We start from the raw sequence: 22,405 nt of genomic DNA on the forward strand, positions 1-22,405 counted from the left end.
CATGATGTTAATTTAGTGCTAATTAAAGCTGAAGCTAAGAGCTAACACGTTGACTGTGTTAAAGCTAACACAGTGCTAAATGAAACACTGAGGCCCGTCCTTTAAAGATTTAACTAAAATAAATAATTGAAGACAGCTGAGTGGTGGTTCTTTGACTCATAAGAATAATTCCTTGTCTTAAAGATCCAGTATGCATTCATACTAAACTATTAAATTTTAAAGACCACATATCCAACGTGTGTCCACTAGAGAGCAGTGACAAGTTATTTTTACATTGTTAAATGTAATGTGAAGTGTGCATCTTGATCACAATCTGTAGCACATTAAATCATGTTTGTTGAGCAGCTGCCTGAAACACAGAGACTGAACCAGACAGGAAACAGGCAACACAAGCTCTGTCGAGCTGCAGAGTCGCTGGCCAGTGACTTTATTTGCCCAGTATTTAATAAAACCAGTGTGCAGGTGTTTGGACACATGATGACAGAAGTGGCAAACTGCTCACATCTGCTCTCATGACAGTGAGGTTAGATTTTTTTCTTCAGGAAATGGGGAGGTTGCAGCAGTTGTAGTGTTTGAGACGGCTAGTTTGAACTAACCACGTGATGAATCATACTTCCTCTAACAGTTGGGCCTCAACTCGGTGCCTTTTCTTTTTTGATCAGTGACACCCAGAGATGGCGGATACAAGGTAAGAGGGCATTAAATCATGTGTCAGGTTTGTCATTATACCTGGCTTTTACTTTGTTGTCTTTGTGTTGTTGTCCTCATGCACGTTTCTCTACACCACTATTGGCTAAAAATCTTGGTTAGTTGGATTTCGGCCCAGTGTAGGCCTAATGTCATTGATTTGGGAGGGATGAAATACAAACAGCATGAACTTTTCTTGATAGCTGATTGTTTCCACTTGTGTTTTTAACACAAATGTCATAACTCAAAGCTTAACCCACATCCTCCAGGTAGGGATAACCACTTAAAAGTCCACATTCCTCTCACAATGTGAGGAGGTGATGATAATACTCGATGCATGTCTGAAGCTCCAGCTTCCGTATGGAGGGTTTAAGTTTGTTTCCTGTTATTGAAGCTTAAGTTGTCATTGTGTGAAGACAGCAGCTGCACTGTTGTAAACTGTGGTTGTATCTCACAGTAAGTTACTAAAAACGTTTTAACTCACAGAACCGTGGCACAGCTTCACGTACTTATATTTATTATATTATTATTATCATATTATATATCTATCTATGGCATAAACACACTGCAGGTTCAGGAGGTAGAGGTAAGCTTTTGGAACTGAATTTGAAGGTGTGAATACTGTTTAGTGTCTGCTAGATATTGTAAAACGTTCATTGCGAGAAGAGGAGTATGGTTGTCATAAATTAGGACTTTCATTCAAACTTCAAAAATCTGTCACAACAGGATAAGACCCAAAGCAGCCAAAGTAAACCATATTTGTTCAGTGATTTTGGTGCAAGTATAGGCAGTCAGGCAGGATCAGGAACGGTTCTAGTGGCTCAATAGCAACAGCATGAAACAACATGGCAACGCTGATGAATTGGTAGGGAATAAATGGAAGCAGGCCCGTTTGTGAGCTGACATGAAGGAGGGTAGGCCAGACCCTGCAGAGCAGAAACGTGTTAACAGTTGTGGAGATGGGTAATGCAGTTAGGTGATGGGGACAGAAGGGGAAGTCCGAGGGCATCTCTGTCTGAATTAATACTAAACTGACATTTACCAACAGACACCACACACACACATTTTCAGTCATGATACTGATTGCAGGCCTGGAAAGGGCCTTGAGTTAAACTGCAGTACCTGTCCTCAAACAAATCTGTAACATGTATCCCCACACAGAGCAAATGGGGCCTTTGGGGCCCTACCGACCCTCAACATGAAGCACACTTTATTATTTGGGAGTCTGTTGTCACTTGTAGTCTCTTATTAGCTGAGGTTTTCCTCGTTGTTGACTGGCACCAGAAGAAATGTTGTGTAACATCAGTGAAGCAATCACAGCAGCAAACAGGAACCCAAACAGGAAAACGTCCGAAGGCTTCTCTGGATCTCAATGTTCACCCGCAGATCAAAAATAAAACTAATAAAAGAACAAAGAGCAAACATTTTGTCAGTAAGTGATCTTTTGAGTAGTACTTTCATCAGTTATCTGCAACAGAAATACCCATTTGAAGTCAGTTTAGTGGGATAGATATATACACGACCACTGACTGCTGGAGTGTGTGCATTTAAATTTAAAACACACACTTCAGCAGTATATACACTTTATATATATATATATATATATATATATATAGTATATATAGTATAGAAGTATGACATGATTTAACTTTACTTCTAAAGTTGTACATTTCTGCACCAACGTACAGTATGTTAGAGTTAAGTATAGCTTTGGATATTTAAATCTACAAACTTATTTAACGTGCTTCTGTCTGACCGGCTTCTCTCTGGCACTCTGGTCCTGTTGGTCAAGGCTTTGGACGCATAACTCTTTGTCTGTCTGTGTCTGTCTGTTTGTTTGTTGGTCTGTCTTTCTGTCTGTTTGTGTGTATTTTTGTCTATTTTTGTCTGTCTGTGTTTTTGTTTGCCTGTCTGTCTGTGTCTGTCTGTCTGTGTCTGTTTGTCTGTCTGTCTGTATTTTTGTCTGTCTTTGTCTGTGTGTCTGTCTGTCTGTTTCTCTGTTTGTCTGTCTGTCTGTCTGTCTGTCTGTCTGTCTGTGTGTCTCTTGGTCTGTCTGTCTGTCGGTGTCTCTGTTTGTCTGTCTGTCTGTCTGTGTGTCTGTTGGTCAGGCTGTCTGTGGTTGTGGAGATGCAGCATATAAAGGGAAAGTGTAATTTATTGAAAACAATGAGCTGTGTCATTAAGACACCTCCTCAAGTCCACATTGACTTGTTTGCATTTGTTCGTCCACAGAATCACAAACCTCCAGAGTTCTGGGAAGCAGCCGGCATTGGTCCTGCCTCCGCAGCGCAGCGCCGCACCGCAGGGAGCCGTGCACATGCGAATTAAGAGTTCCCAGAGCAGCGGAGAGCGTCTCAGTCAGTCCAAGTCCATGGTGCTGCAGGAGTCTGACCTCCCTCCAAAGCCTGTAAGTACACCTCATAATCGTCATCCTCGTGGTGCACTTCACTTTTAAACAGGGTCTTTCTGTCCGTAGATATCTCGGCACCGCAGGAATCAGTCTCAGCATAACGTCCTTGCCGCAGGTGGAGCTGCCTTTTCTCAACCGCTGGTGAGTCCCACAGACTCCACTTCACACAGTATTTCTACTTGTTTCCCATTTTTTTATGGAAATAGTAACAATTGGTTTGGGTATCAAAATCTTAAATACCTGCACACCCCCTCACAGATTTAATAGACATTTCTGCTTCCAAAACAATCTGTCTTCTACTATTCTACTTTTTCAAAAGAATTGTGTTTTTTTTATTTTCATGATCTAACTTTCATTTCAGATAGAAAATATCAGGACTTCATTAGAAAATTACAAAAAATACTGTACAGCTAAGTCACAGGGGTTGTCATCAAAGTTGAGGAAACAGAATGGTTAAAACTACCTATTGGAGTGTGTGTGTGTGTGTGTGTGTGTGTGTGTGTCCAGGTGGAACTGAAAGGAGAACACCTAAATGTGGCTAAAATCTCTGAGAGTGGGAAGAAGCAAAGGAAGAACTGGACTTTGATGTGGAGCGTATTGACCTCAGACCAGCTGCTGATTTATAAAGACAGACAACAAGAAACTAGTCTGGTATGGAAATACTGTATCTAATCTATTTCTAATGCATCTACATTATCTTGTGGTTATCTCTACTCAATGTAGAGATACTCTATCTCTACTTTATGTCTTTTTGATCTGGTGAAATGGAGCGGAGAACTTCTTCTGTTGTTTAGTGTCAGTCAGGAGATATTAGCCAAATCTCACAACGACAATCTCAAAAGTGCAAATCTCCCGAGAGACAGAAAAGACAACATTAGAGCTTTTTGGTACGTTTTATAAACCCTGAGGACTGAGTGATGTTTTGGGGTGGTTTGCTGGAAGCTTTTCAGAAGCACTTAATAGTTAATGTGTTTTTATCTCTGTCTTTCTTTTGTTTTCACTTCCGCAACATATTACTGATTGTTCAAGATAAATTAAACTCAAAAGGTATATTTGACCTCTGACCCATGTGTTTAGAAACCAGGAAGTAAGCCAGATGTAGTTCAGCTGTGTGGAGCGGTTATCGAGTGGATGACGGAGAAGTCGAGCAGGAAAAACGTCTTCCAGGTAACTAAGTAACACAGACCTGTCACATGAACCTGATGTTATGCATGTATGTTAATGCACTTCAGCTGATTTTTGTCTAAAACGTGGATGAGTCACACGTTAAAGGGCTGAAATCACCGAAAACATTTTAACCAGACAATGACTGAAAGACACCGGGAGAAAGCTTATTATGACATTAAAGACTTAAATGTCATCAAAATTAAATCTATGTTTTGCCCCTTGGTGCCTGATTTAACTCCTGATTTTCATCGTTTCAGATCACAACAAATACAGGAAGTGAGTACCTCCTTCAGGCTGACAGTTACTCCATCGCCAGTAAATGGTACGACGCCATCAGAAAGACCGTTGACTCTTCAGTAAGAATTTGTTACTGTTTAAACTGGCTATTACTTTAAATATCAATCAATGTCTTGATTGTTTGTTGAATTATAATTTGCAAAATGTCCATCGTAGTTTCTGAGAGTCCAAACCTAAAATGTTTTGTTTTGTTTTGTCCAACCAACAAATATCTTTATTCCATTGTGATATAAAACTGTATCTGAGACAATGCAGATTACTACACCAATCTTCTTGAGATTATTAATGAAATAACACTAAGTCTTTTTCTTTTTAGACTAAACTTCCTCTGCGGAGGTCCAACAGCACGGAGTACCTGCCCAGACACAGCTCCCTCCCTGGATACGGATCCTCCTCACCCAACACCAAGCAACGCAACCCGGTCCACAGACGCTCCATCAGTCAGTCACTCATTATTACGATAACGTGTTTATCTGAGGACAGCTGGCTGTAGTCTCTGTAGGTGTAGTAACAAACCCAGAGCATATAGAGACTCTCAGGTGACTGATTCTGGTCCCAGCAGGAAACTCTTCTCAGAATAAAAACGTTTCCCTACCTGGTCACACAGACAGCAGGCAGACAGAGACATCTACCAGCTGAAGAGTCTGTGATTCCAAAAACAGATCTCAAGGAGAATGAATAGTGGGTTTTGAGTATTATATAATTATGTTTATAATTTGTCAGAAGAACACAAACACTACTCTTAATTAGGGCTGTAGTCAAGACCACCTTCGTTGAGTCCAAATCAAGATCAAGTCCAGGACAAAAAAAAAGGTCTTATGCATGACAGTATCAAGACAATCAATTTGGGTTATTTCTTGATATTAAAGAAAAAACAGTGTCAGAACAGCCAGGATTTCTGAGTATAGCCATTGCTCTTGATATCATATGGTTATAACTTATAATAGCTACATAGATAAAATTGCTACAGTAGGTACTAGTACTGAGCATTAGAACTGCTACTGCTACAGTAGGTACTAGTACTGAGCATTAGAACTGCTACTGCTACAGTAGGTACTAGTACTGAGCATTAGAACTGCTTCAGTAGGTACTAGTACTGAGCATTAGAACTGCTACTGCTACAGTAGGTACTAGTACTGAGCATTTGAACTGCTACGACTACAGTAGGTACTAGTACTGAGCATTAGAACTGCTTCAGTAGGTACTAGTACTGAGCATTAGAACTGCTTCAGTAGGTACTAGTACTGAGCATTAGAAGTGCTACTGCTACAGTAGGTACTAGTACTGAGCATTAGAACTGCTTTAGTAGGTACTAGTACTGAGCATTAGAACTGCTACTGCTACAGTAGATACTAGTACTGAGCATTTGAGCAACTAAATGACAACATAGCTTCACTCCAGATGTAGTGTAGAAATGAAGTGACCAGTATTACAGAGTGTAGCCCTATGGTTGGTTTATGGCTTCCCTAAAAAATAATGTATTCTATTGTTATTTGGACGTTGGTTAATAGGAAATATATGTATTTTCAGAAAACATTAAAGTTTGGTTAAAGAACAATGAAAAGACTGTAATTTAACATATGTTATTTTTGAGACAAATTGACGGATTTTAAAATAAATTCATCAGGAAGATGTTGTTTAGGGGGAACACACACACACAATTCAATTCAATTTTATTTATAGTATCAATTCATAACAAGAGTCATCTCAAGACACTTTACAGATGAAGCAGGTCTAGACCACACTCCAAAATTTACAAGGACCCAACAGTTCTAGTAGTTTCCTCCAGAGCAAGCAACAGGGCGACAGTGGCGAGGAAAAACTTCCTTTTAGGCAGAAACCTCGGTCAGATCCAGGCTCTTGGTAGGAGGCGTCTGACGGGCCGGTTGGGGTTAGTGGAAATAACAAAAATAGAAAAAATAGTAGTTTGTAGCAGTTCTTTGTAGTAGTTCATGGCATAGCAGGGCACTGTGGGCATTACAAGGCACAGCAGGATAGCTGGGCACCGCAGAATGTAGCAGATGAACATTGCACCGCAGAACGCGTAGCGGGACCATGACGACAGCTGCTACCATGATCTTGGAGCATCCCTGATCCGAGGGAACATGCTGGGGAAAAAAGAACATAAGGACTCCGGGAAATGACTCCCCAGAGCTAGGGTCAGCTCACACAGCTGGCTCGGCAACGTTAGCTAATGTCCGCTATACTACAAATGGGCTAACTATAGCCAGTTCGCTTTTTTACAACGTAACAACAACAAAAATCTCGTAGGAGCAAAGCTTATTTCATTCAATAAAATCATGGTTCAAAAGGAGCACTAACGCCACAGGTCTTATGTTGACAATTTGGACACAGATATAGGAAACTCCGAAGGCAGCCTTAATATTTACCTAGTAAGCTAACTAGGCTAATGCTGGTGCGCTAATGTTAGCAAACAATGGCGTAGCGTTAGCTAGCTGTCCAAACATGTAAAAAGCCAAACAATATCCCCACCTGAACCTGTGTTTTACTTTCCCTCCAACATTATCATCAACATAATAAAGACTCCTGGACTTGGTCGAAACCAAAAGCCCTATTTGTCCAGACCCGGGGCCGAGTCCGAGACAAGACCGAGACTCGAGTATTACAGCCCTGCTCTTAATGAAGAAAAATGTTGCTCCATAACTGCTGCATGGGAACTGTTGTGCTGAAAATGGATGGACAAAGCAGAGTGATTTGAGTTTGAATGTTTTTCTGCAGATATGTTCAGCAGCTCCAAGCTGAAACACAGCGCCTCCGACAGCGCCGATAAGAACGGCGTAAAGAACAGACTGAAGAAGTTCATCTCCAGACGTCCATCCATGAAGACTCTGCAGGAGAAAGGCCTCATTAAAGGTTTCTGCTTCCTCTGGAAACATACATTCCCAGCTCAGTATCATACTTACTATACTGTTTCTATGATGTTGCAGCAATGATGTTTCCATTCAGTTCTATCTTCAATTTGATTATTAAATATGTCATATTCATGTCTGCTGAATCATTTCTCCTCTTGGGAGATTTCCATTTGAATTAAAATAATGTTTTGATGGTTTGAATAAAAAGCATCACTGGCAGGTCTTCACTGGCAGGCTTTATGTCATTAATTATTAGTCATCAAACCTTTTGTAACATTATTCATTAAAGCTTCTGAAACCTTTTGCAATGTTATTTTTGATCATTTCTGTCTTAGATCAAGTTTTCGGTTGCCATCTGTTGACTCTCTGCGAGCGTGAAGGAAGCACGGTGCCGACGTTCGTTCAGATGTGTTTGGACGCCGTTGACAAGCGAGGTAGGTTCACAGCTGCTGAAGGGGCAGAACCAGGGGCGTGGCGGGGCATCGGCCTCCATTGGTTGACCAATAAGGTACAATGAGCTTTCTGAGATATCTGAACATTAAGATTTCTGGAGGTCAGGAGAATCCTGGAAGCCAGTAAAAAGATAGAGAGAGAGAAGCTAAATCAGGAGAAATCTGATCTCTTTTCTAAGTTCTTGTTAACACACACGCTGCAGCATTTGAAGGGACTTAATGAAGCATTAGTAATGCTATTAGAGTGTTCCCTTTTAATCTCCTGACTGAAGCCAGTAAGTGTTTTGTTTCTTATATTCCCCATCCAGGTCTGGACGTTGACGGGATCTACAGAGTCAGTGGAAATCTGGCCACAATCCAGAAACTTCGCTTCATAGTCGATCAGGGTCAGTTCAACACAAATCTTTCCTTTGATATCTGTCCAGTCCTGTCACCTACAAATACGTTTTCATTCTACACATTTACTGCAGGAAGTAACTGCACCACATTTATGTTTTTTCAACAAACTGAAGAAATGCTGATAAGGTTAGGATTAACATGTTCATACTGTATAAATCCATTTATGGTACTGTTTCATCACTCACAGCTCCTGGTTAAGGTTCAAAACTCAAGCATGATTTAACTTTATTTACAATTAACCAAAAGCCAAAAACTAAAAATGCCTTAGTACTAGTGGTGTACTGCACTGATACTATCAGTTCAAAAGTATTCAGATTTATACTTGCTGATTCATTCTCCTGAAATAAATGATATTACTGACTCATACATATATCTGCCATCAAGATATACAAAATAAATGAAATCATTTCAAACGTTAACCTAAATTAATGAAAATAAGTTTTGGCAGAATAATTTCATTTTGTAAGCAACAATGATATAATTCAGTGGTAAGCATGTGTGACGCTCTGATAAATGTCATGAAATCAAGACAGCAAGGCAGGCCAGCTTGAGGAGTTAATGAACACAAATCCATCCAAACAAAAGCTGTCCAGAAAACAGCAGGCAAGGTACTCAGTGTGGTAGCAGTCAGGAATCCCAGGGACTAGCAACACTGAGACAAACCAGGTAGACTTCCACACATATGACCTGACCACACAGAGATGACACAGAGACTAAATACAAGAGTTAAAAAGGAAAAAAGGACAGGTGAAACACATCAGGCTAGGAACAGGTGATACACATCAGGCTAGGAACAGGTGATACACATCAGGCTAGGAACAGGTGACACACATCAGGCTAGGAACAGGTGTCACACACAGGCTGGGGCAGACAATCACAGAGTAGAACAAGACAGACAAACAGACTACCAAAGTAAATCAGGAAACTGAAATATATACACAATAATAACAATAAAATTCCTATGTGGTGTTTTAACTTGTATAATACCAATGTTTTAATTTTGTATATTCACTATAGTATTTGAAGATATGAGTTTTTAAAATTTAGATTTTAATGTGAAAACAGAGCCTACACAAATATAAAATACTGTTGTGCTCATTAGTGACATTTAGACAAAGAAACGTGTTGCTTCCATCAGTTTACACAGATATTACAGTTTTTAATCAATGTAATCATTAATAAATTATCCTTTCAACAGATAATACATTTTCTTTAAAGATGTTATCATTATTAAATAATCCTGTATCTGGTTCTGGTCTCTACGCTCAGAGGAGGACTTGGACCTGGACCACAGTCAGTGGGAAGACATCCACGTCGTCACCGGAGCCCTCAAAATGTTTTTCCGCGAACTGCCAGAGCCGCTATTTCCCTTCCGGTTCTTCCAGCCATTTGTGGAGGCCGTCAGTGAGTCAGACCTGACCACAATAAAACCCAACGTCTCTGTGTATCCCATCCTATGTGGGGATATATAGACAGATATGTCATATATACAGATATGTCTTTTACATATATTGCTGAAATTTCACAACAAACACATATCGAGTGTCAGGTTTTAGTCTTTTTCTACAGATTATTTAATTAACTGTAATAATAACTTTTTTGTTTTTTTCTCTGCAGAGATTAAAGAAACTAAACACAAAGTTCAGGCTGTGAAAAAACTGATCCAGGACCTGCCCAAACCAAACCATGACACCATGAAGCTACTCTTTAGCCACCTGCACAGGTACACCTGAACACACCTCAAACACACCTGCAAAGATCTGCCGGAACACACCTCAAACACACCTCAAACACACCTGCACAGGTACGCCTGAACACACCTCAAACACACCTCAAACACACCTGCACAGGTACGCCTGAACACAACTCAAACACAGCTCAAACACACCTGCACAGGTACGCCTGAACACGCCTCAAACACACCTGCACAGGTACACCTGAACACAACTCAAACACAGCTCAAACACACCTGCACAGGTACGCCTGAACACGCCCCAAGAAAGAAGAACAAGTAGTCAACAAACTTAAAACTAAGCAGTTATAAAAACTTCTAGTAACTGGAAAACCTAAAGCATGGTCCTTCTAGTCACTTAAAGTATCAGCTGTTCATTGTAGGGTTGTTGATTTGATTCCCTGTGCCTCCAGTCCCCACATTAACACTGCTCTTTAAATATAAATCACATAGATTTAAATGACAAATTATAAAGTTCATCGGTGGACTTTACATTTTTGTTAAGTGTTAGTATTTGTATATCAAATATTTTATTATTTATGTTGGGATGTTCACTTTTTAAAGTAAAATCTAAAGAATAATAAAAGTTCTCATTGATACAAATTTTACTAGGAGAAGACTGGCAATGTCCCCCATAGTGCAGTTATAGCGTAAACGCCTTACGGTTTCATGTTTCCCTTGAGTTTCGGTTCCTTGTGTTGCTTTTCAGAGTCCTGGGTTTCTCCAGGCAAAACCTTATGTCCACTCAAGGAATCGGCATCGTGTTCGGCCCAACGCTGATGTGGCCTGAGCTGGACACGGGAAACATGGCGGTCAACATGGTCTACCAGAACCAGATTGTGGAGTTCATCCTCATTGAGAGCAGAGAAATCTTCAACCTGGACAGGAAGTGAAGCGTCCTGAGGTGGAGCTGATCACCTGACAGACTCACATTTTCAAGTCAAAGCTATGAGTAACTGAATAAACAGAAACGGAAGCAGCGCCTGGTTTTGGCTGGACTGTAAAAAATAAACAACCAGTTTCTGATCTGAATTTTATTTTTGATGAACACAATGTTTTCATTTACATGAATAGGCTACATAATTAATACGATATTGACTTTAAATGTGACTTAAAAAATGACTTTTACCTCACAGAGTGGATTAAACAATGTTTGATTTGAAGATTGCTTTTGTTTGAGATCCAGAAATATACACATCCCAAATATCTGGAATAATACTTCAATATTGATCAGTTCCAACGTGGTAGACATTTTGTCTGTCTGTCTAGTCGCTCCTAGCAACCAGGGATTTTACCCAGGACATTTACAGAGACATGACCAGCAGCCAGGTGTCATGGAAACGTGTTGTTCAAGTGTCAGGCATCTGGTGAGCTGTTCTCATCTTCAACTTCCCAAGCTGGTTGTGACTGGTCGGCGATCTCCTCTCTTCTCTCTCCCCTTCTCTCCTCTCTTCTCGCTCCTCTTCTCTCTCCTCTCTCCTCTCTCCTCTCCCCTCTCTTCTCTCTCCTCTCTCCTCTTCTTTCCTCTCAGTCTCCATGGTGCAGCCACTGCGAGATGCTCAGTCACACTTTAGTGTGTTTAGTGTGTTTTAGTGATTGGAATATATATCCAATATACTATCTAATGCGTTGGAGACAAAACATTTTCTACTCCACATAGATCATAAACCATGAAATATAAAAACAACATGAATACTGCAGTGTATCTGAAGCAGAAGGAAAGTAGCTGTCCTATTTTACCAGTTTCTAGGCCGGTCCCAGTGTTCCACTGAGTGCCAGATTAAAGATATAATCTAAAATAAAATAAATGGTACAACTTGATTCACCAATAATAACTAAAAGAGGAAAAGCATGAAGATGGTTTTCTCCACTTTAAATATCTTAGTGTATAATATAAATACACAGAAATACACTGTTTAAAGAGACTGAAAAAAAAGAAGGAAAGACATGATTCAAATAAATTAAGTTTATTACAAAACAATGACACACCTGTAACCCTCTTCTTAGCACTTTCTTTTTGTATTTTTATGAATATACACCAAAATATCCGTAACCAATTCATAAACTTCACTCATGCTAAATATCATTTTCACTCATGACTGATTTCTGCAGCAGTAGCTTCTCCTTATGAACTCCGTTTGTTCTATATTTATTATTTGGTATCACTGCTCAATCTTCTCATTCTGTAACTTAACAATGTCAATATTTGTATTCATAAAGTCCAATTAAACAATCCCAAATCTGCCTTAAGGGGCTTTACAATCTAAACCTCGGACCCTTGATTCAACGCTAACGCTTTATTCAGACCCCAGTTCCACCCCCCCCTTCTAACTTCCAGTTACAACCATCAGTTCAGTACACAGGCAACATACTACACGTTACACAACAACTGCACCACACTTTGAAAGACACAACGTCCATGGACAGACGGACTATGTGGGTCTAAAGACTGCTTCTGGGTTCATGATACTGTTAGATTATGATTATGATTCAACTGTGTTTTACATTGCAGACATATTACACAGAAACAATGAGCTTTGTCTCAAAAAAAAAAAGCTCTGTAATAAATTGGAATTATTTAAAAAAAAACATGATATCAGTGTAACAAAACATTGAGTGCAGGAAAATAAAAACAATGAAAAGTTATGAGTAAAATAATTTATATGATTATGAAGTTTAAAAAGGTCACAAGATAGGGTAACTAAACTACAGTATTACTTGACTTGTTATTTTAAAACAGAGAACCTTCAATGGGAAGTCTACATGTTGTAAGAATAGTAAATGGAGTTATAATATAATAATATTAAAAGATGTTACCTCTTTATTCTTAATGTGACTTTTTATATACTATATCTCGTCATAAAACGTTCTGTATCAATGTTTTACCCTTCAAATCACAGATTTTTTTATTTTCCTTGAAGTGAGAATAAAGTAGTACATTACTATGACTTCTTCATGATATTTCTTTATTTCATCATTCCTAACTGTTCATATATTTATTATCTTTTATCAGCCTCAAGTGTTTAAGACATTTCACTAAAACACGGATGTTAGCACTGAACCACAGACACATACTTGCTCTGTACAGCTGATACATAAATACTGGGCAAGAAATACTACAAGGATACTAAATACGGGGAAAGAAATATTACAATGATACTAAATACGGGGCAAGAAATTCTACAATGATACTAAATACTGAAAGAAGTTACCTAGGCGAGCATAAACGTCACATTTTATCCTGATAAGAGACTATATTAAAACAAAAGTCCAAATTATAACTTTTTACTGAGAACTATGTCAAGACTGTCACTTTTTAATACTGGATTGTATTTATGAGTAAATATTACACATTACATCTTAAATATGACTGAAAATTGAGTAACTGCCTTAGGCTCAAAATGACGTTAAAGGCAACTATATTCAGCACATTAAAGGTTAGTCCACCAGAAAGAAGATTGTGCTATAATTGTGGTCTTAAAAGCTGAAAAGTTGACTCAATATCTTATAATTTCCCTGCCAAATCTCCATTTCTTTCACTTAAAACTTGTACAACTTCTTTGAACATTTTGTAACGTGTGCTAACCCGAGATCAGAAAGAGCTTAGTCTACATGAATGTTGAACATTCAGATAGAAACTCTTAATTAACTTATTAAACTTGTTATATAACAGATTAAACTGCATTGATGCTGTCAGACAAACAGACTCGGAGCACCAGAGCTGACGACAGTCAGAGGACAGAAAGCACTTGTTGGCTTTTAAGGTGGAAAGGATGTTAACGTGGAAATTTACTGTTGATGAGGAAACTTTGTTAACGTGGAAATGTATTGTTGATGTGGAAATGTTAATGTTGAAATGTTAATGTGGAATGTACTGTTAACGTGGAATGTACTGTTAATGTGAAAAGGCTGTTAATGTGGAATGGCTGTTAATGTGGAAAGGCTGTTAATGTGGAAGGCTGTTAATGTTGAAAGGCTGTTAATGTGAAAAGGCTGTTAATGTAAAAAGGCTGTTAATGTTGAATGGCTGTTAATGTGAAAAGGATGTTAATGTAGAAGGTACTGTTAATGTGAAAAGGCTATTTATGTGGAAGGTACTGATAATGTGGAATAGATGTTAATGTGGAATGGGTGTTAATGTGGAAAGGCTGTTAATGGGAAAAGGCTGTTAATGTGGAAGGTACTGATAATGTGGAATAGATGTTAATGTGGAATGGGTGTTAATGTGGAAAGGCTGTTAATGTGAAAAGGCTGTTAATGTGGAAGGTACTGATAATGTGGAATAGATGTTAATGTGGAATGGGTGTTAATGTGGAAAGGCTGTTAATGTGGAAAGGCTGTTAATGTGGAATAGATGTTAATGTGGAAAAGATGTTAATGTGGAAAGGCTGTTAATGTGGAAGGTACTGATAATGTGGAATAGATGTTAATGTGGAATAGATGTTAATGTGGAATGGGTGTTAATGTGGAATAGATGTTAATGTGGAAAGGCTGTTAATGTGGAAGGTACTGATAATGTGGAATAGATGTTAATGTGGAATAGATGTTAATGTGGAATGGGTGTTAAAGTGGAAAGGCTGTTACTGTGGAATAGATGTTTATGTGGAAAGGCTGTTAATGTGGAAAGGCTGTTAATGTGGAATCGATGTTAATGTGGAAAGGCTGTTAATGTGGAAAGGCTGTTAGTGTGGAAAATTGTGGAAACATGGAGTCTGGTTCCAGTAAAGGCAGAGTGGTGAGAGCAGGAGAGTTCAGAAAGTCAAAGATCCACAGAAAAAGAAAATGACCTGGAGTTGTCTGCACTCTGTGAAGAAAAGAAGAGATAAACCTTCATTCATTAACTGATCACCAAACTGCTTTTTGAGGTTTCAACATTACATACTAAGATATAATCGCATCAGGAAGCTTCGAAACCTTGAGGACGGGACAAGGGGGACTTTTTGTTTTAAAGGCAACATTTATATTAAATGGTATAATTATTCAGATTTTCATGAAATTATCTAATTTTGATTCTATTTATGGTCTCTGTGGACCTGAGGCATGTACTTGGGGGACACATGGGAAGACAATGAGCATGTGAACGCATGCTGAACTCGGAACAACTGGAAAAATGTGGAAAGATTTTAGTGTTCACTAGCACACTTGATGTCATCCACATGGCAGAACAACAAGATGGTTTATTAAAGCTAAGAAACTTTTAATTCATTCATATTAAAGTCAGCTCTTTACTCTGCTGCCAGAAGGCTTGTAGCGTTTTTCCACTGCTGCTAACAGCTCGACTCAACTCGCCTCAACTCGCCTCTACTCGACTCAACGCATTTTGCGTCCGTTTTCCATTGCAGATTGAGTAACGCTTCAGGGTGGCTGGTCACCATAGCTACGCGTGATGATGTCATCTTCAACACAACTCACAACAGCACGTCGGCTACTCGCCACAGCCAGAAGAAATGTTTTGTTTCAAAAGAAGCTGAAAGAAGCAACAAAAATCATGGCTGAAAAAAAACAAGAGTTTGGGAATTCCCCCGGAGTTCAGACGTTGACATGACGACACCAAAGGTTAAGTTAAGTTTCCTGGTAACGTTAGCTGACATTTGCATGTGTTAGGGGCCCCAGTCGGTATTTACTATACGCTATATAAAGTACATGAACTTTAGCAAGCATGATTACACACCAAAATATGTCTGCTGTGTAATGTTTGTGTTTCAGAGCATTCACGCTTTGCAAAATTCGCCGCCACAGACCGTCTGGTGGGTCATGTCTGACCGGTGAAATCTCTGGTTCTGACCTGCTGGGCTTCGTATAATCTTTATGAGAGTCATGGAGAGACTTATGACAACGACTGGGATGCATCTGGGACGGCAGAGCCGGGGGGGGGGGGGCACTGTCACGGGGTGCAGAGGAAGAAGACCGGGATGTGCGGGAGGGTTTGATGCGCTACTTAAAAAGCTATAAATTAAAACTTTTTTTTTAATATATTGTCTTGTTTTTTTAAAGTGACAGTGTGCAATATTGGAAACGACATAAAGCTCCTAATAGCACTTAATATTGAACAGTTGATAAATGAGAATAGTGCAGAGAGTAGATAATCTGTCGGTGTCTGGTTCGATTTTTTTTAAAGGTCCCGTTTTTTCTGGACACACACTCCGCACTCTTGTTTGCTAACAACGTAGTGATCCGACCAACCAGCAGTCTGCAGGTTCACACGGAACCTCGACTGAGGTAGTACTAAAAAAAGTACCTGGTAGCAGGTCCCAGGGACTTGTTTTCGTAATGGAAAACCAAAAAAGGCGAGAAGAGTCGAGACGAGTCGAGTAGATACCACGCAGTGGAAAACCGCCATTGGACACAAAAATGCAACGCGTTCTTGGCTGGGTTAGTAAAAAAAGGCACGCCTTAGTGAAGCCAGATAAGGAGAAGGCTTCCTATGTATGTTGGACTGGGACTAGGACAGGTCTCTGTTGTTGTTTATGTTGTGTTCTTGCCACGGTTTTTGAGTTTGTTGAGACTCACCTGTAGCTTACTTGCTTTGGCTCTGATGGGGCTGTTTTTGTTGAGTTTGCTGCGGTTGTTGTTGTGGTTTCGGTCGGGGGGAGTGGTGGCGTGGACTGGACGCCAACCCCCCTCCTCGGACGGCCGGTCTTATGGACGGAGAGGAGGACGGGTTTTGATGACGCAGATGTCCTGCTCTGATTGGCTTGGCTACATGGAGACAGGTAAGTCAGGTGTCAGCTGTTTCATAACATGAACCCAATTTATCCGTCACATCAGACTGCTGCTGGATTCTCACCTGGGACCAGCACCACCATCAGAACACAAACTTAAGGATAGACCCTTTCCATTGTTATTCCTGAGCTTTCCTGTAGCGCCACCCTCAGGTTAGACCTGACCCATCAGTATGTTTTGTTAGTTCCTCACCTATCTGAGCAGAGTGTCCTCTCCTGGAGACATTCTTGGAGCGTACAGCCTCTTTGATGCGGTCCACTTCCTGTTGATAGCATTTGCGGTCCCTCATGGCCGACTCCTTGGCGTCTCTCAAGGCGGCTTCCAGAGCTTTCACTCGCTCTGCTGTGGCCCGCAGACGCTTCTCCAGCTTAGGTAGCTCACAGCGAAGGTCAGCGTTATCCCGCACCAGCTGTCAGACACAGAGAGGTATTACACTGAGACTTCTCGCAAAACTCTACTATAAATGTTAACACACTAAGAGACATTTCCTCCCCTCATCTATAAATAGAGTACGTACTTGTTTTCCTTTATGGATTACGTGGATGTGAGTTAAAGCAGCTGACCTGTAAATGTTTAACCAATCAGAGATTGTTATCCTTGAGAAACATAACCCAAAGTTTTGTGTACTTTCCAAAAGTACTACCCTCCATCAAAGACTGTTGGGGGTAAGAAATCCCTGAAAAAAGTCCCCAGAACTAAATTCAGACCTTGCAGCAAAACGCAAGGTGTTCCTCAGGAGGTTCCTGATTGTGGGAGACGCTTCAGTGGTGCACAGGTGTGACTGTGTCCCTGTGGTACTTTCACTGACCTGTTTGTGGACCTTGCTGAGCTGCTCTAGGTTATTTTCTAAAAAGATGATCCTCTGTCTCTGAGCCAGACTGCCGCCGGCCTCGTCACAGTCGTTTTCTGCACTCTGTTTAAAGAAGAAAGAAGAAAACGTTAAACCTGATGTTCAGGGTTAAGACTGAACCCAGACGTCCACCAAACATCTTCCGATGCTTTAAATCCTTTAACTGTCTCCCAAACTGACTCTGCTAAAGCCTTTGTTTTACATGTAAACACCTGTCAGAGTGTCAGGATGCATGCTGTCCCAACAAACATCAGCTCTGTAGAGAAGCAGCAATCACACCTTGGCAGATGGAAGGCCTGCAGGGTGTCCATTGGATTTTTGATACTATTAAAAAATGTACTTTTATAGATTCTTTAGTATCATGTTCTCTGTGAAGTTTTGTAGATTTTGTTAATGAGGGATTTAGCACTGAAACTCTGGAAAGAAGTTCTGAATGATGGTTTTCTTACATTTGCGACACGAGTGCCGAGGTGCTGGATGAAGACTTTTCGAAGGTTGTTCAGTGTCTGCAGCTCTTTGGCCTGTTAAGCAAACACAAATAATCATGTGATCTTCGCTAATGCAAGTCAAAACAAAAATCATCCACGTACCACAGTCTCCTCCAGACCCTTCAGGTCCTCTTTGGCTTGTTCTCTCTTCTCATTCAGAAACCTGGATTACACAAACAGAGGATAAACAATAAAACATTACTCATATTACCCTTTAACCAAATGTTAAATGTTAACCAAATGGACGCTTGTTTTTCTTCTTTTTCTTATCCATTTCTGTTTTTAGACCAACTTTTACACCTTAGCCAATAGGGAAAAACATGTTTCTTTAATTTACAGTGTTTCCCCTCAGGATTGTCTATACTGAATTGAAATAAAAACGTGTGTATGGAAACACTCTAACTGATTATGGGAAATGTGAGGATGTTTGTGTAGAAGCAGCACAGATAAGTCTACAGTGAGCAGAACGGGACAAACTTACACTAGTTTCTGGAGTTTCTGGTCTTTGTTCTGATCCTCAGCTTTCAGTTTGTCAAAGTCGGACTGAAGCTTCCTGTTCTCGACCTGCAGAGCTTGATTCACACTGAAATAACACAAACACATGTATTCAAACTTCATTACTGACAACGCTTTGTACAATCCCACCAATTAACAAAGTAAGAAATGCACAATAAAAACGAGTAAAGATTCCCAGAGAAACCACAAAAGGTTTTACTTTTAGACAATCACAGGACTTAAACGTGACTGAAATGAAGAGATAAAAACGATGATATAATGAGTTTTAATGAATAACATACTCTTTGAGTTGGTCGACATGTCTCTGCTTGTGCTCGATCTCGTCTCGGAGACGACTCAGCTGTTTGGAATGAACTTCTCTGTGGTTCTCCATCTGTTCCTCCAGTGTTCTCTACAAACCACAGCAGGGACACTGTCACCTCACATCTCTAAAGATGGCTGATCACTTTCACACAGGAGAACTCTGCTGTGGGGTTTGGTTCACTGATCAAAAATGATGATGATGATGATGATGATGATGATGATGATGATGCTGTTTACCTTCATCTCAACAGCGTCCTTCAGTCTGCTCATGTGTTCTTTCTCTTTGTCCATGACCGTCACCTCATGCATTTGATCTGTGGTCAAACAAACACACACACACACACACAAAGACACACACACACACACACACACACACACACACAAAGACACACACATACAGACACAGACACACACAGACACACAAAGACACACACATACAGACACAGACACACACAGACACACAAATACACACACATACAGACACACACATAAATACATAAAGACACACACGTACGCATACACAGACACACACACACAGAGACACACATACACACAGAAACACAGAGACACACAAATACACACACACACACACACACACACGTATCCACACAATTTGTATGTTATGTATACATTAGAAACAGATTTTTGACCACCAATTGGCTCAAACCCCCAAATCTGTAGAACTGTTGGATGTCAACGGACAGCCAATCAGAGTGCAGTGTTTCCTGTAACCATGGTGACGGTGTCTAACCTTGAGCGTGCAGTTTGGCTAGCTCCTCCATCAGAGCGTCCTGACTCTCCTCCAGCTTCCTCTTCTTCTGTTCCAACTTCTGCAGGTCGTCTGTCAGAGACGAGATCTTCGCCTGAAGCTGAAACAAACATCCACATACATTTCTATATACAGTATATATAATAGTAGCAGCACAAACACAGGACAATTAATTAAGATTACTGTATTAAGATTAATGTATCCTTTATTAGTCCCAAAAATTACAATTTACACTCTGTTGTTATTACACACAGGCCTGAACTACACACATATGTTCAGGTCCTATACATGCACTAAATGGAGAGATGTCAGAGTGGGGGGGCTGCCCATGGAAAGGCGCCGCAAGCAGTTGGGGGTTCGGTGCCATCTCTCCAGTTACCAGTCCACCACCACATCATTTTACTATAATAACCCTTGCCCAAATATGTAAATCGTCAAAACTCTTCGCACAGAGAGACATGAACACACAGACAGAAAGTTATTCTGAGACAGGAAATGACTCTTGTATTGCAATGGTACTAGTTTGTTTAGCGGATTGTTGGGTGTGTTAGGCTGGGGAGGAGTTCTAGCTGGACAGTTCTGCAATAAAGCCAGTGGATAACTCTGTGAATTATCAACATACACAACATAATTCTAATAATTCTTCTGTCTAAAGTCTGAGACCAGAAGTTCCTCTGAGTCTCTGGTTCCGTGTGTTACCTAGGAGACGGCAGTGATTAACTTTAGTCTGTTACCTGGGAGACGAGCAGCTGGCAGCTGTTGAGCTCTGTCTCATTGGCCTCCATCCTGCAGATGTTCTCCGTCAGGTTGATGTCCAGCTGTTTGCTACGGTTCACCAGAGATTTGACCTCAGACTTGAGTTTACTGATGTAGAGCCGAGCTGTGGTGAACTCCTCCTCCATTACGCCACTCGTCTCGGTCATCTGAAGACAGACAGAGACATGCTGACAGGTCCACAGTTTATTACAGCTGTATCAGCCTTTCTGGATGAAGGCCTGCACACATTTAGCACTTCACAGGCCGACATGTAAAGTGAGTATGATGTGTGAAACAGAAATTTGAGTCTTACAGCTTTGAGATCGGTGGTGCTGAGGATGCTGCCGATGTCACTGAGGTCTCTGAGCAGCAGACTGACGATCTCTGCAGACCGTTTCTTCTGATGAGAACTCACTTCCTGCAGCGTAGAAAACTCCCTCTGAACCACCTCCAGACGCAACTGCAGAGACAGGACAGAACCAGAGCTGAGAGCTACAGAATATTCACAGCTCAGGCAAAGGAAGAGGACCCTACCATTCTACTGTCCACACATCCAACTATCCAATGGTCCAACTATCCAACCATCTACCTATCCAACCACCCAGCTATCCAACCATCCAACTATCCAACTATCCCCATCCATCTATCCAACCATCCATCTATCCAACGATCCACCTATCCAACCATCCATCCATCCAACCATCCAACTATTCAACCAGACAACTATCCAACTGTCTTTTTTTGTGAACTTACAGTTTTGTGTGCAATCTCCTCATTCAGCTGCTCGTTGCAGCGGTTCTTGGTCTCCACCTCCTGGCTCTTGTGGTCGTAGTTGACGGCAAGCTCCTCCAGGGCCTGCAGCACCTCCTTCACCTCCTCTTTGGCCGAGTCGCAGTCCCTGTGTTGCCGCGACAGCTCCTCCTGCACACGCTCATAGTCCTTTTGGCCGGTCGCCAGCAGCTGATAAAGGGAGGGAAGGTCTTATATCTATAGATGTTAGCAGCTGATAAAGGGAGGGAAGGTCTTATATCTATAGATGTTAGCAGCTGATAAAGCAAGGGAAGGTGTTATACCTATAGATGTTAGCAGCTAATAAAGGGAGGGAAGGTCTTATATCTATAGATGTTAGCAGCTGATAAAGGGAGGGAAGGTCTTATATCTATAGATGTTAGCAGCTGATAAAGGGAGGGAAGGTATTATATCTATAGACGTTAGCAGCTGATAAAGGGAGGGAAGGTATTATATCTATAGATGTTAGCAGCTGATAAAGGGAGGGAAGGTATTATATCTATAGATGTTAGATCCACAGAACTACAGCAGAGGTTGGGTTGTGGTTAACATATGTTAGCATGTGTTAGCATGTTATTTTCTAAACTACAGCAGAGGTTTGGGTTATGGTTAACATATGTTAGCATGTTCGCATGCTATCTCCTGAACTACAGCAGAGGTTCGGGTCATGGTTAACATATGTTAGCATGTGTTAGCATGTTATCTGCTGAACAACAGTAGAGACTTGGGTCATGGTTAACATACATTATGTTAGCATGTGTAAGCATGTTATCTCCCAAACTAGAGTAGAGTCTTGGGTCATGGTATACATAGGTTAGCATGTGTTGGCATGTTCAATTCAATTCAATTCAATTTTATTTATAGTATCAATTCATAACAAGAGTTATCTCAAGACACTTTACAGATAGACCACACTCCATAATTTACAAGGACCCAACAGTTCTAGTAGTCTCCTCCAGAGCAAGCAACAGTGCAACAGTGGCGAGGAAAAACTTCCTTTAAGGCAGAAACCTCGGACAGACCCAGGCTCATGGTAGGCGGTGTCTGACGACCGGTTGGGGTTAGAATTAAGAGTGGAAATAACAAAAATAGAAAGAAATAGTAGTTGGTAGCAGCTCTTTGTAGTAGTTCATGGCATGGCAGGACGCTGTGCAGCATTACAAGGCACAGCAGGACGTAGCAGGACGTAGCTGG

The 22,405-nt window shown here is 40.6% G+C and overlaps 2 protein-coding genes across 2 annotated transcripts in view; one reads left to right on the forward strand and one right to left on the reverse strand.

Moving 5' to 3' along the window:
* The first annotated feature begins 585 nt into the window (after positions 1-585).
* On the forward strand, positions 586-11,224 carry arhgap15 (Rho GTPase activating protein 15). The gene is made up of 13 exons (XM_034885759.1): positions 586-688; positions 2,920-3,094; positions 3,164-3,238; positions 3,605-3,748; positions 4,175-4,264; positions 4,522-4,620; positions 4,878-5,001; positions 7,301-7,435; positions 7,770-7,868; positions 8,195-8,272; positions 9,555-9,689; positions 9,903-10,008; positions 10,727-11,224. The coding sequence occupies exons 1-13, from the start codon at positions 675-677 to the stop codon at positions 10,908-10,910; spliced, it is 1,458 nt and encodes a 485-aa protein (XP_034741650.1). The 5' UTR covers positions 586-674; the 3' UTR covers positions 10,911-11,224.
* A 3,011-nt stretch (positions 11,225-14,235) lies between these two features.
* LOC117953058 (kinesin heavy chain-like) overlaps positions 14,236-22,405 on the reverse strand; it is a 19,383-nt gene continuing 11,213 nt past the window's right edge. Inside the window, exons 12-24 of the mRNA XM_034885775.1 lie at positions 21,176-21,382; positions 20,736-20,882; positions 20,401-20,589; positions 19,649-19,766; positions 19,135-19,211; positions 18,876-18,985; positions 18,560-18,661; positions 18,181-18,241; positions 18,040-18,111; positions 17,549-17,653; positions 16,933-17,149; positions 16,528-16,716; positions 14,236-14,821 (exon numbers count right to left, since the gene is read on the reverse strand). Of these exons, the coding sequence (XP_034741666.1) occupies positions 16,535-16,716; positions 16,933-17,149; positions 17,549-17,653; positions 18,040-18,111; positions 18,181-18,241; positions 18,560-18,661; positions 18,876-18,985; positions 19,135-19,211; positions 19,649-19,766; positions 20,401-20,589; positions 20,736-20,882; positions 21,176-21,382 (1,587 nt within the window). The 3' untranslated portion in view covers positions 14,236-14,821; positions 16,528-16,534. The remainder of the gene's footprint in view (positions 14,822-16,527; positions 16,717-16,932; positions 17,150-17,548; positions 17,654-18,039; positions 18,112-18,180; positions 18,242-18,559; positions 18,662-18,875; positions 18,986-19,134; positions 19,212-19,648; positions 19,767-20,400; positions 20,590-20,735; positions 20,883-21,175; positions 21,383-22,405) is intronic.

Source organism: Etheostoma cragini, chromosome 11 (genome assembly GCF_013103735.1).
Source record: "Etheostoma cragini isolate CJK2018 chromosome 11, CSU_Ecrag_1.0, whole genome shotgun sequence".
Taxonomy (NCBI): Eukaryota; Metazoa; Chordata; class Actinopteri; order Perciformes; family Percidae; genus Etheostoma; species Etheostoma cragini.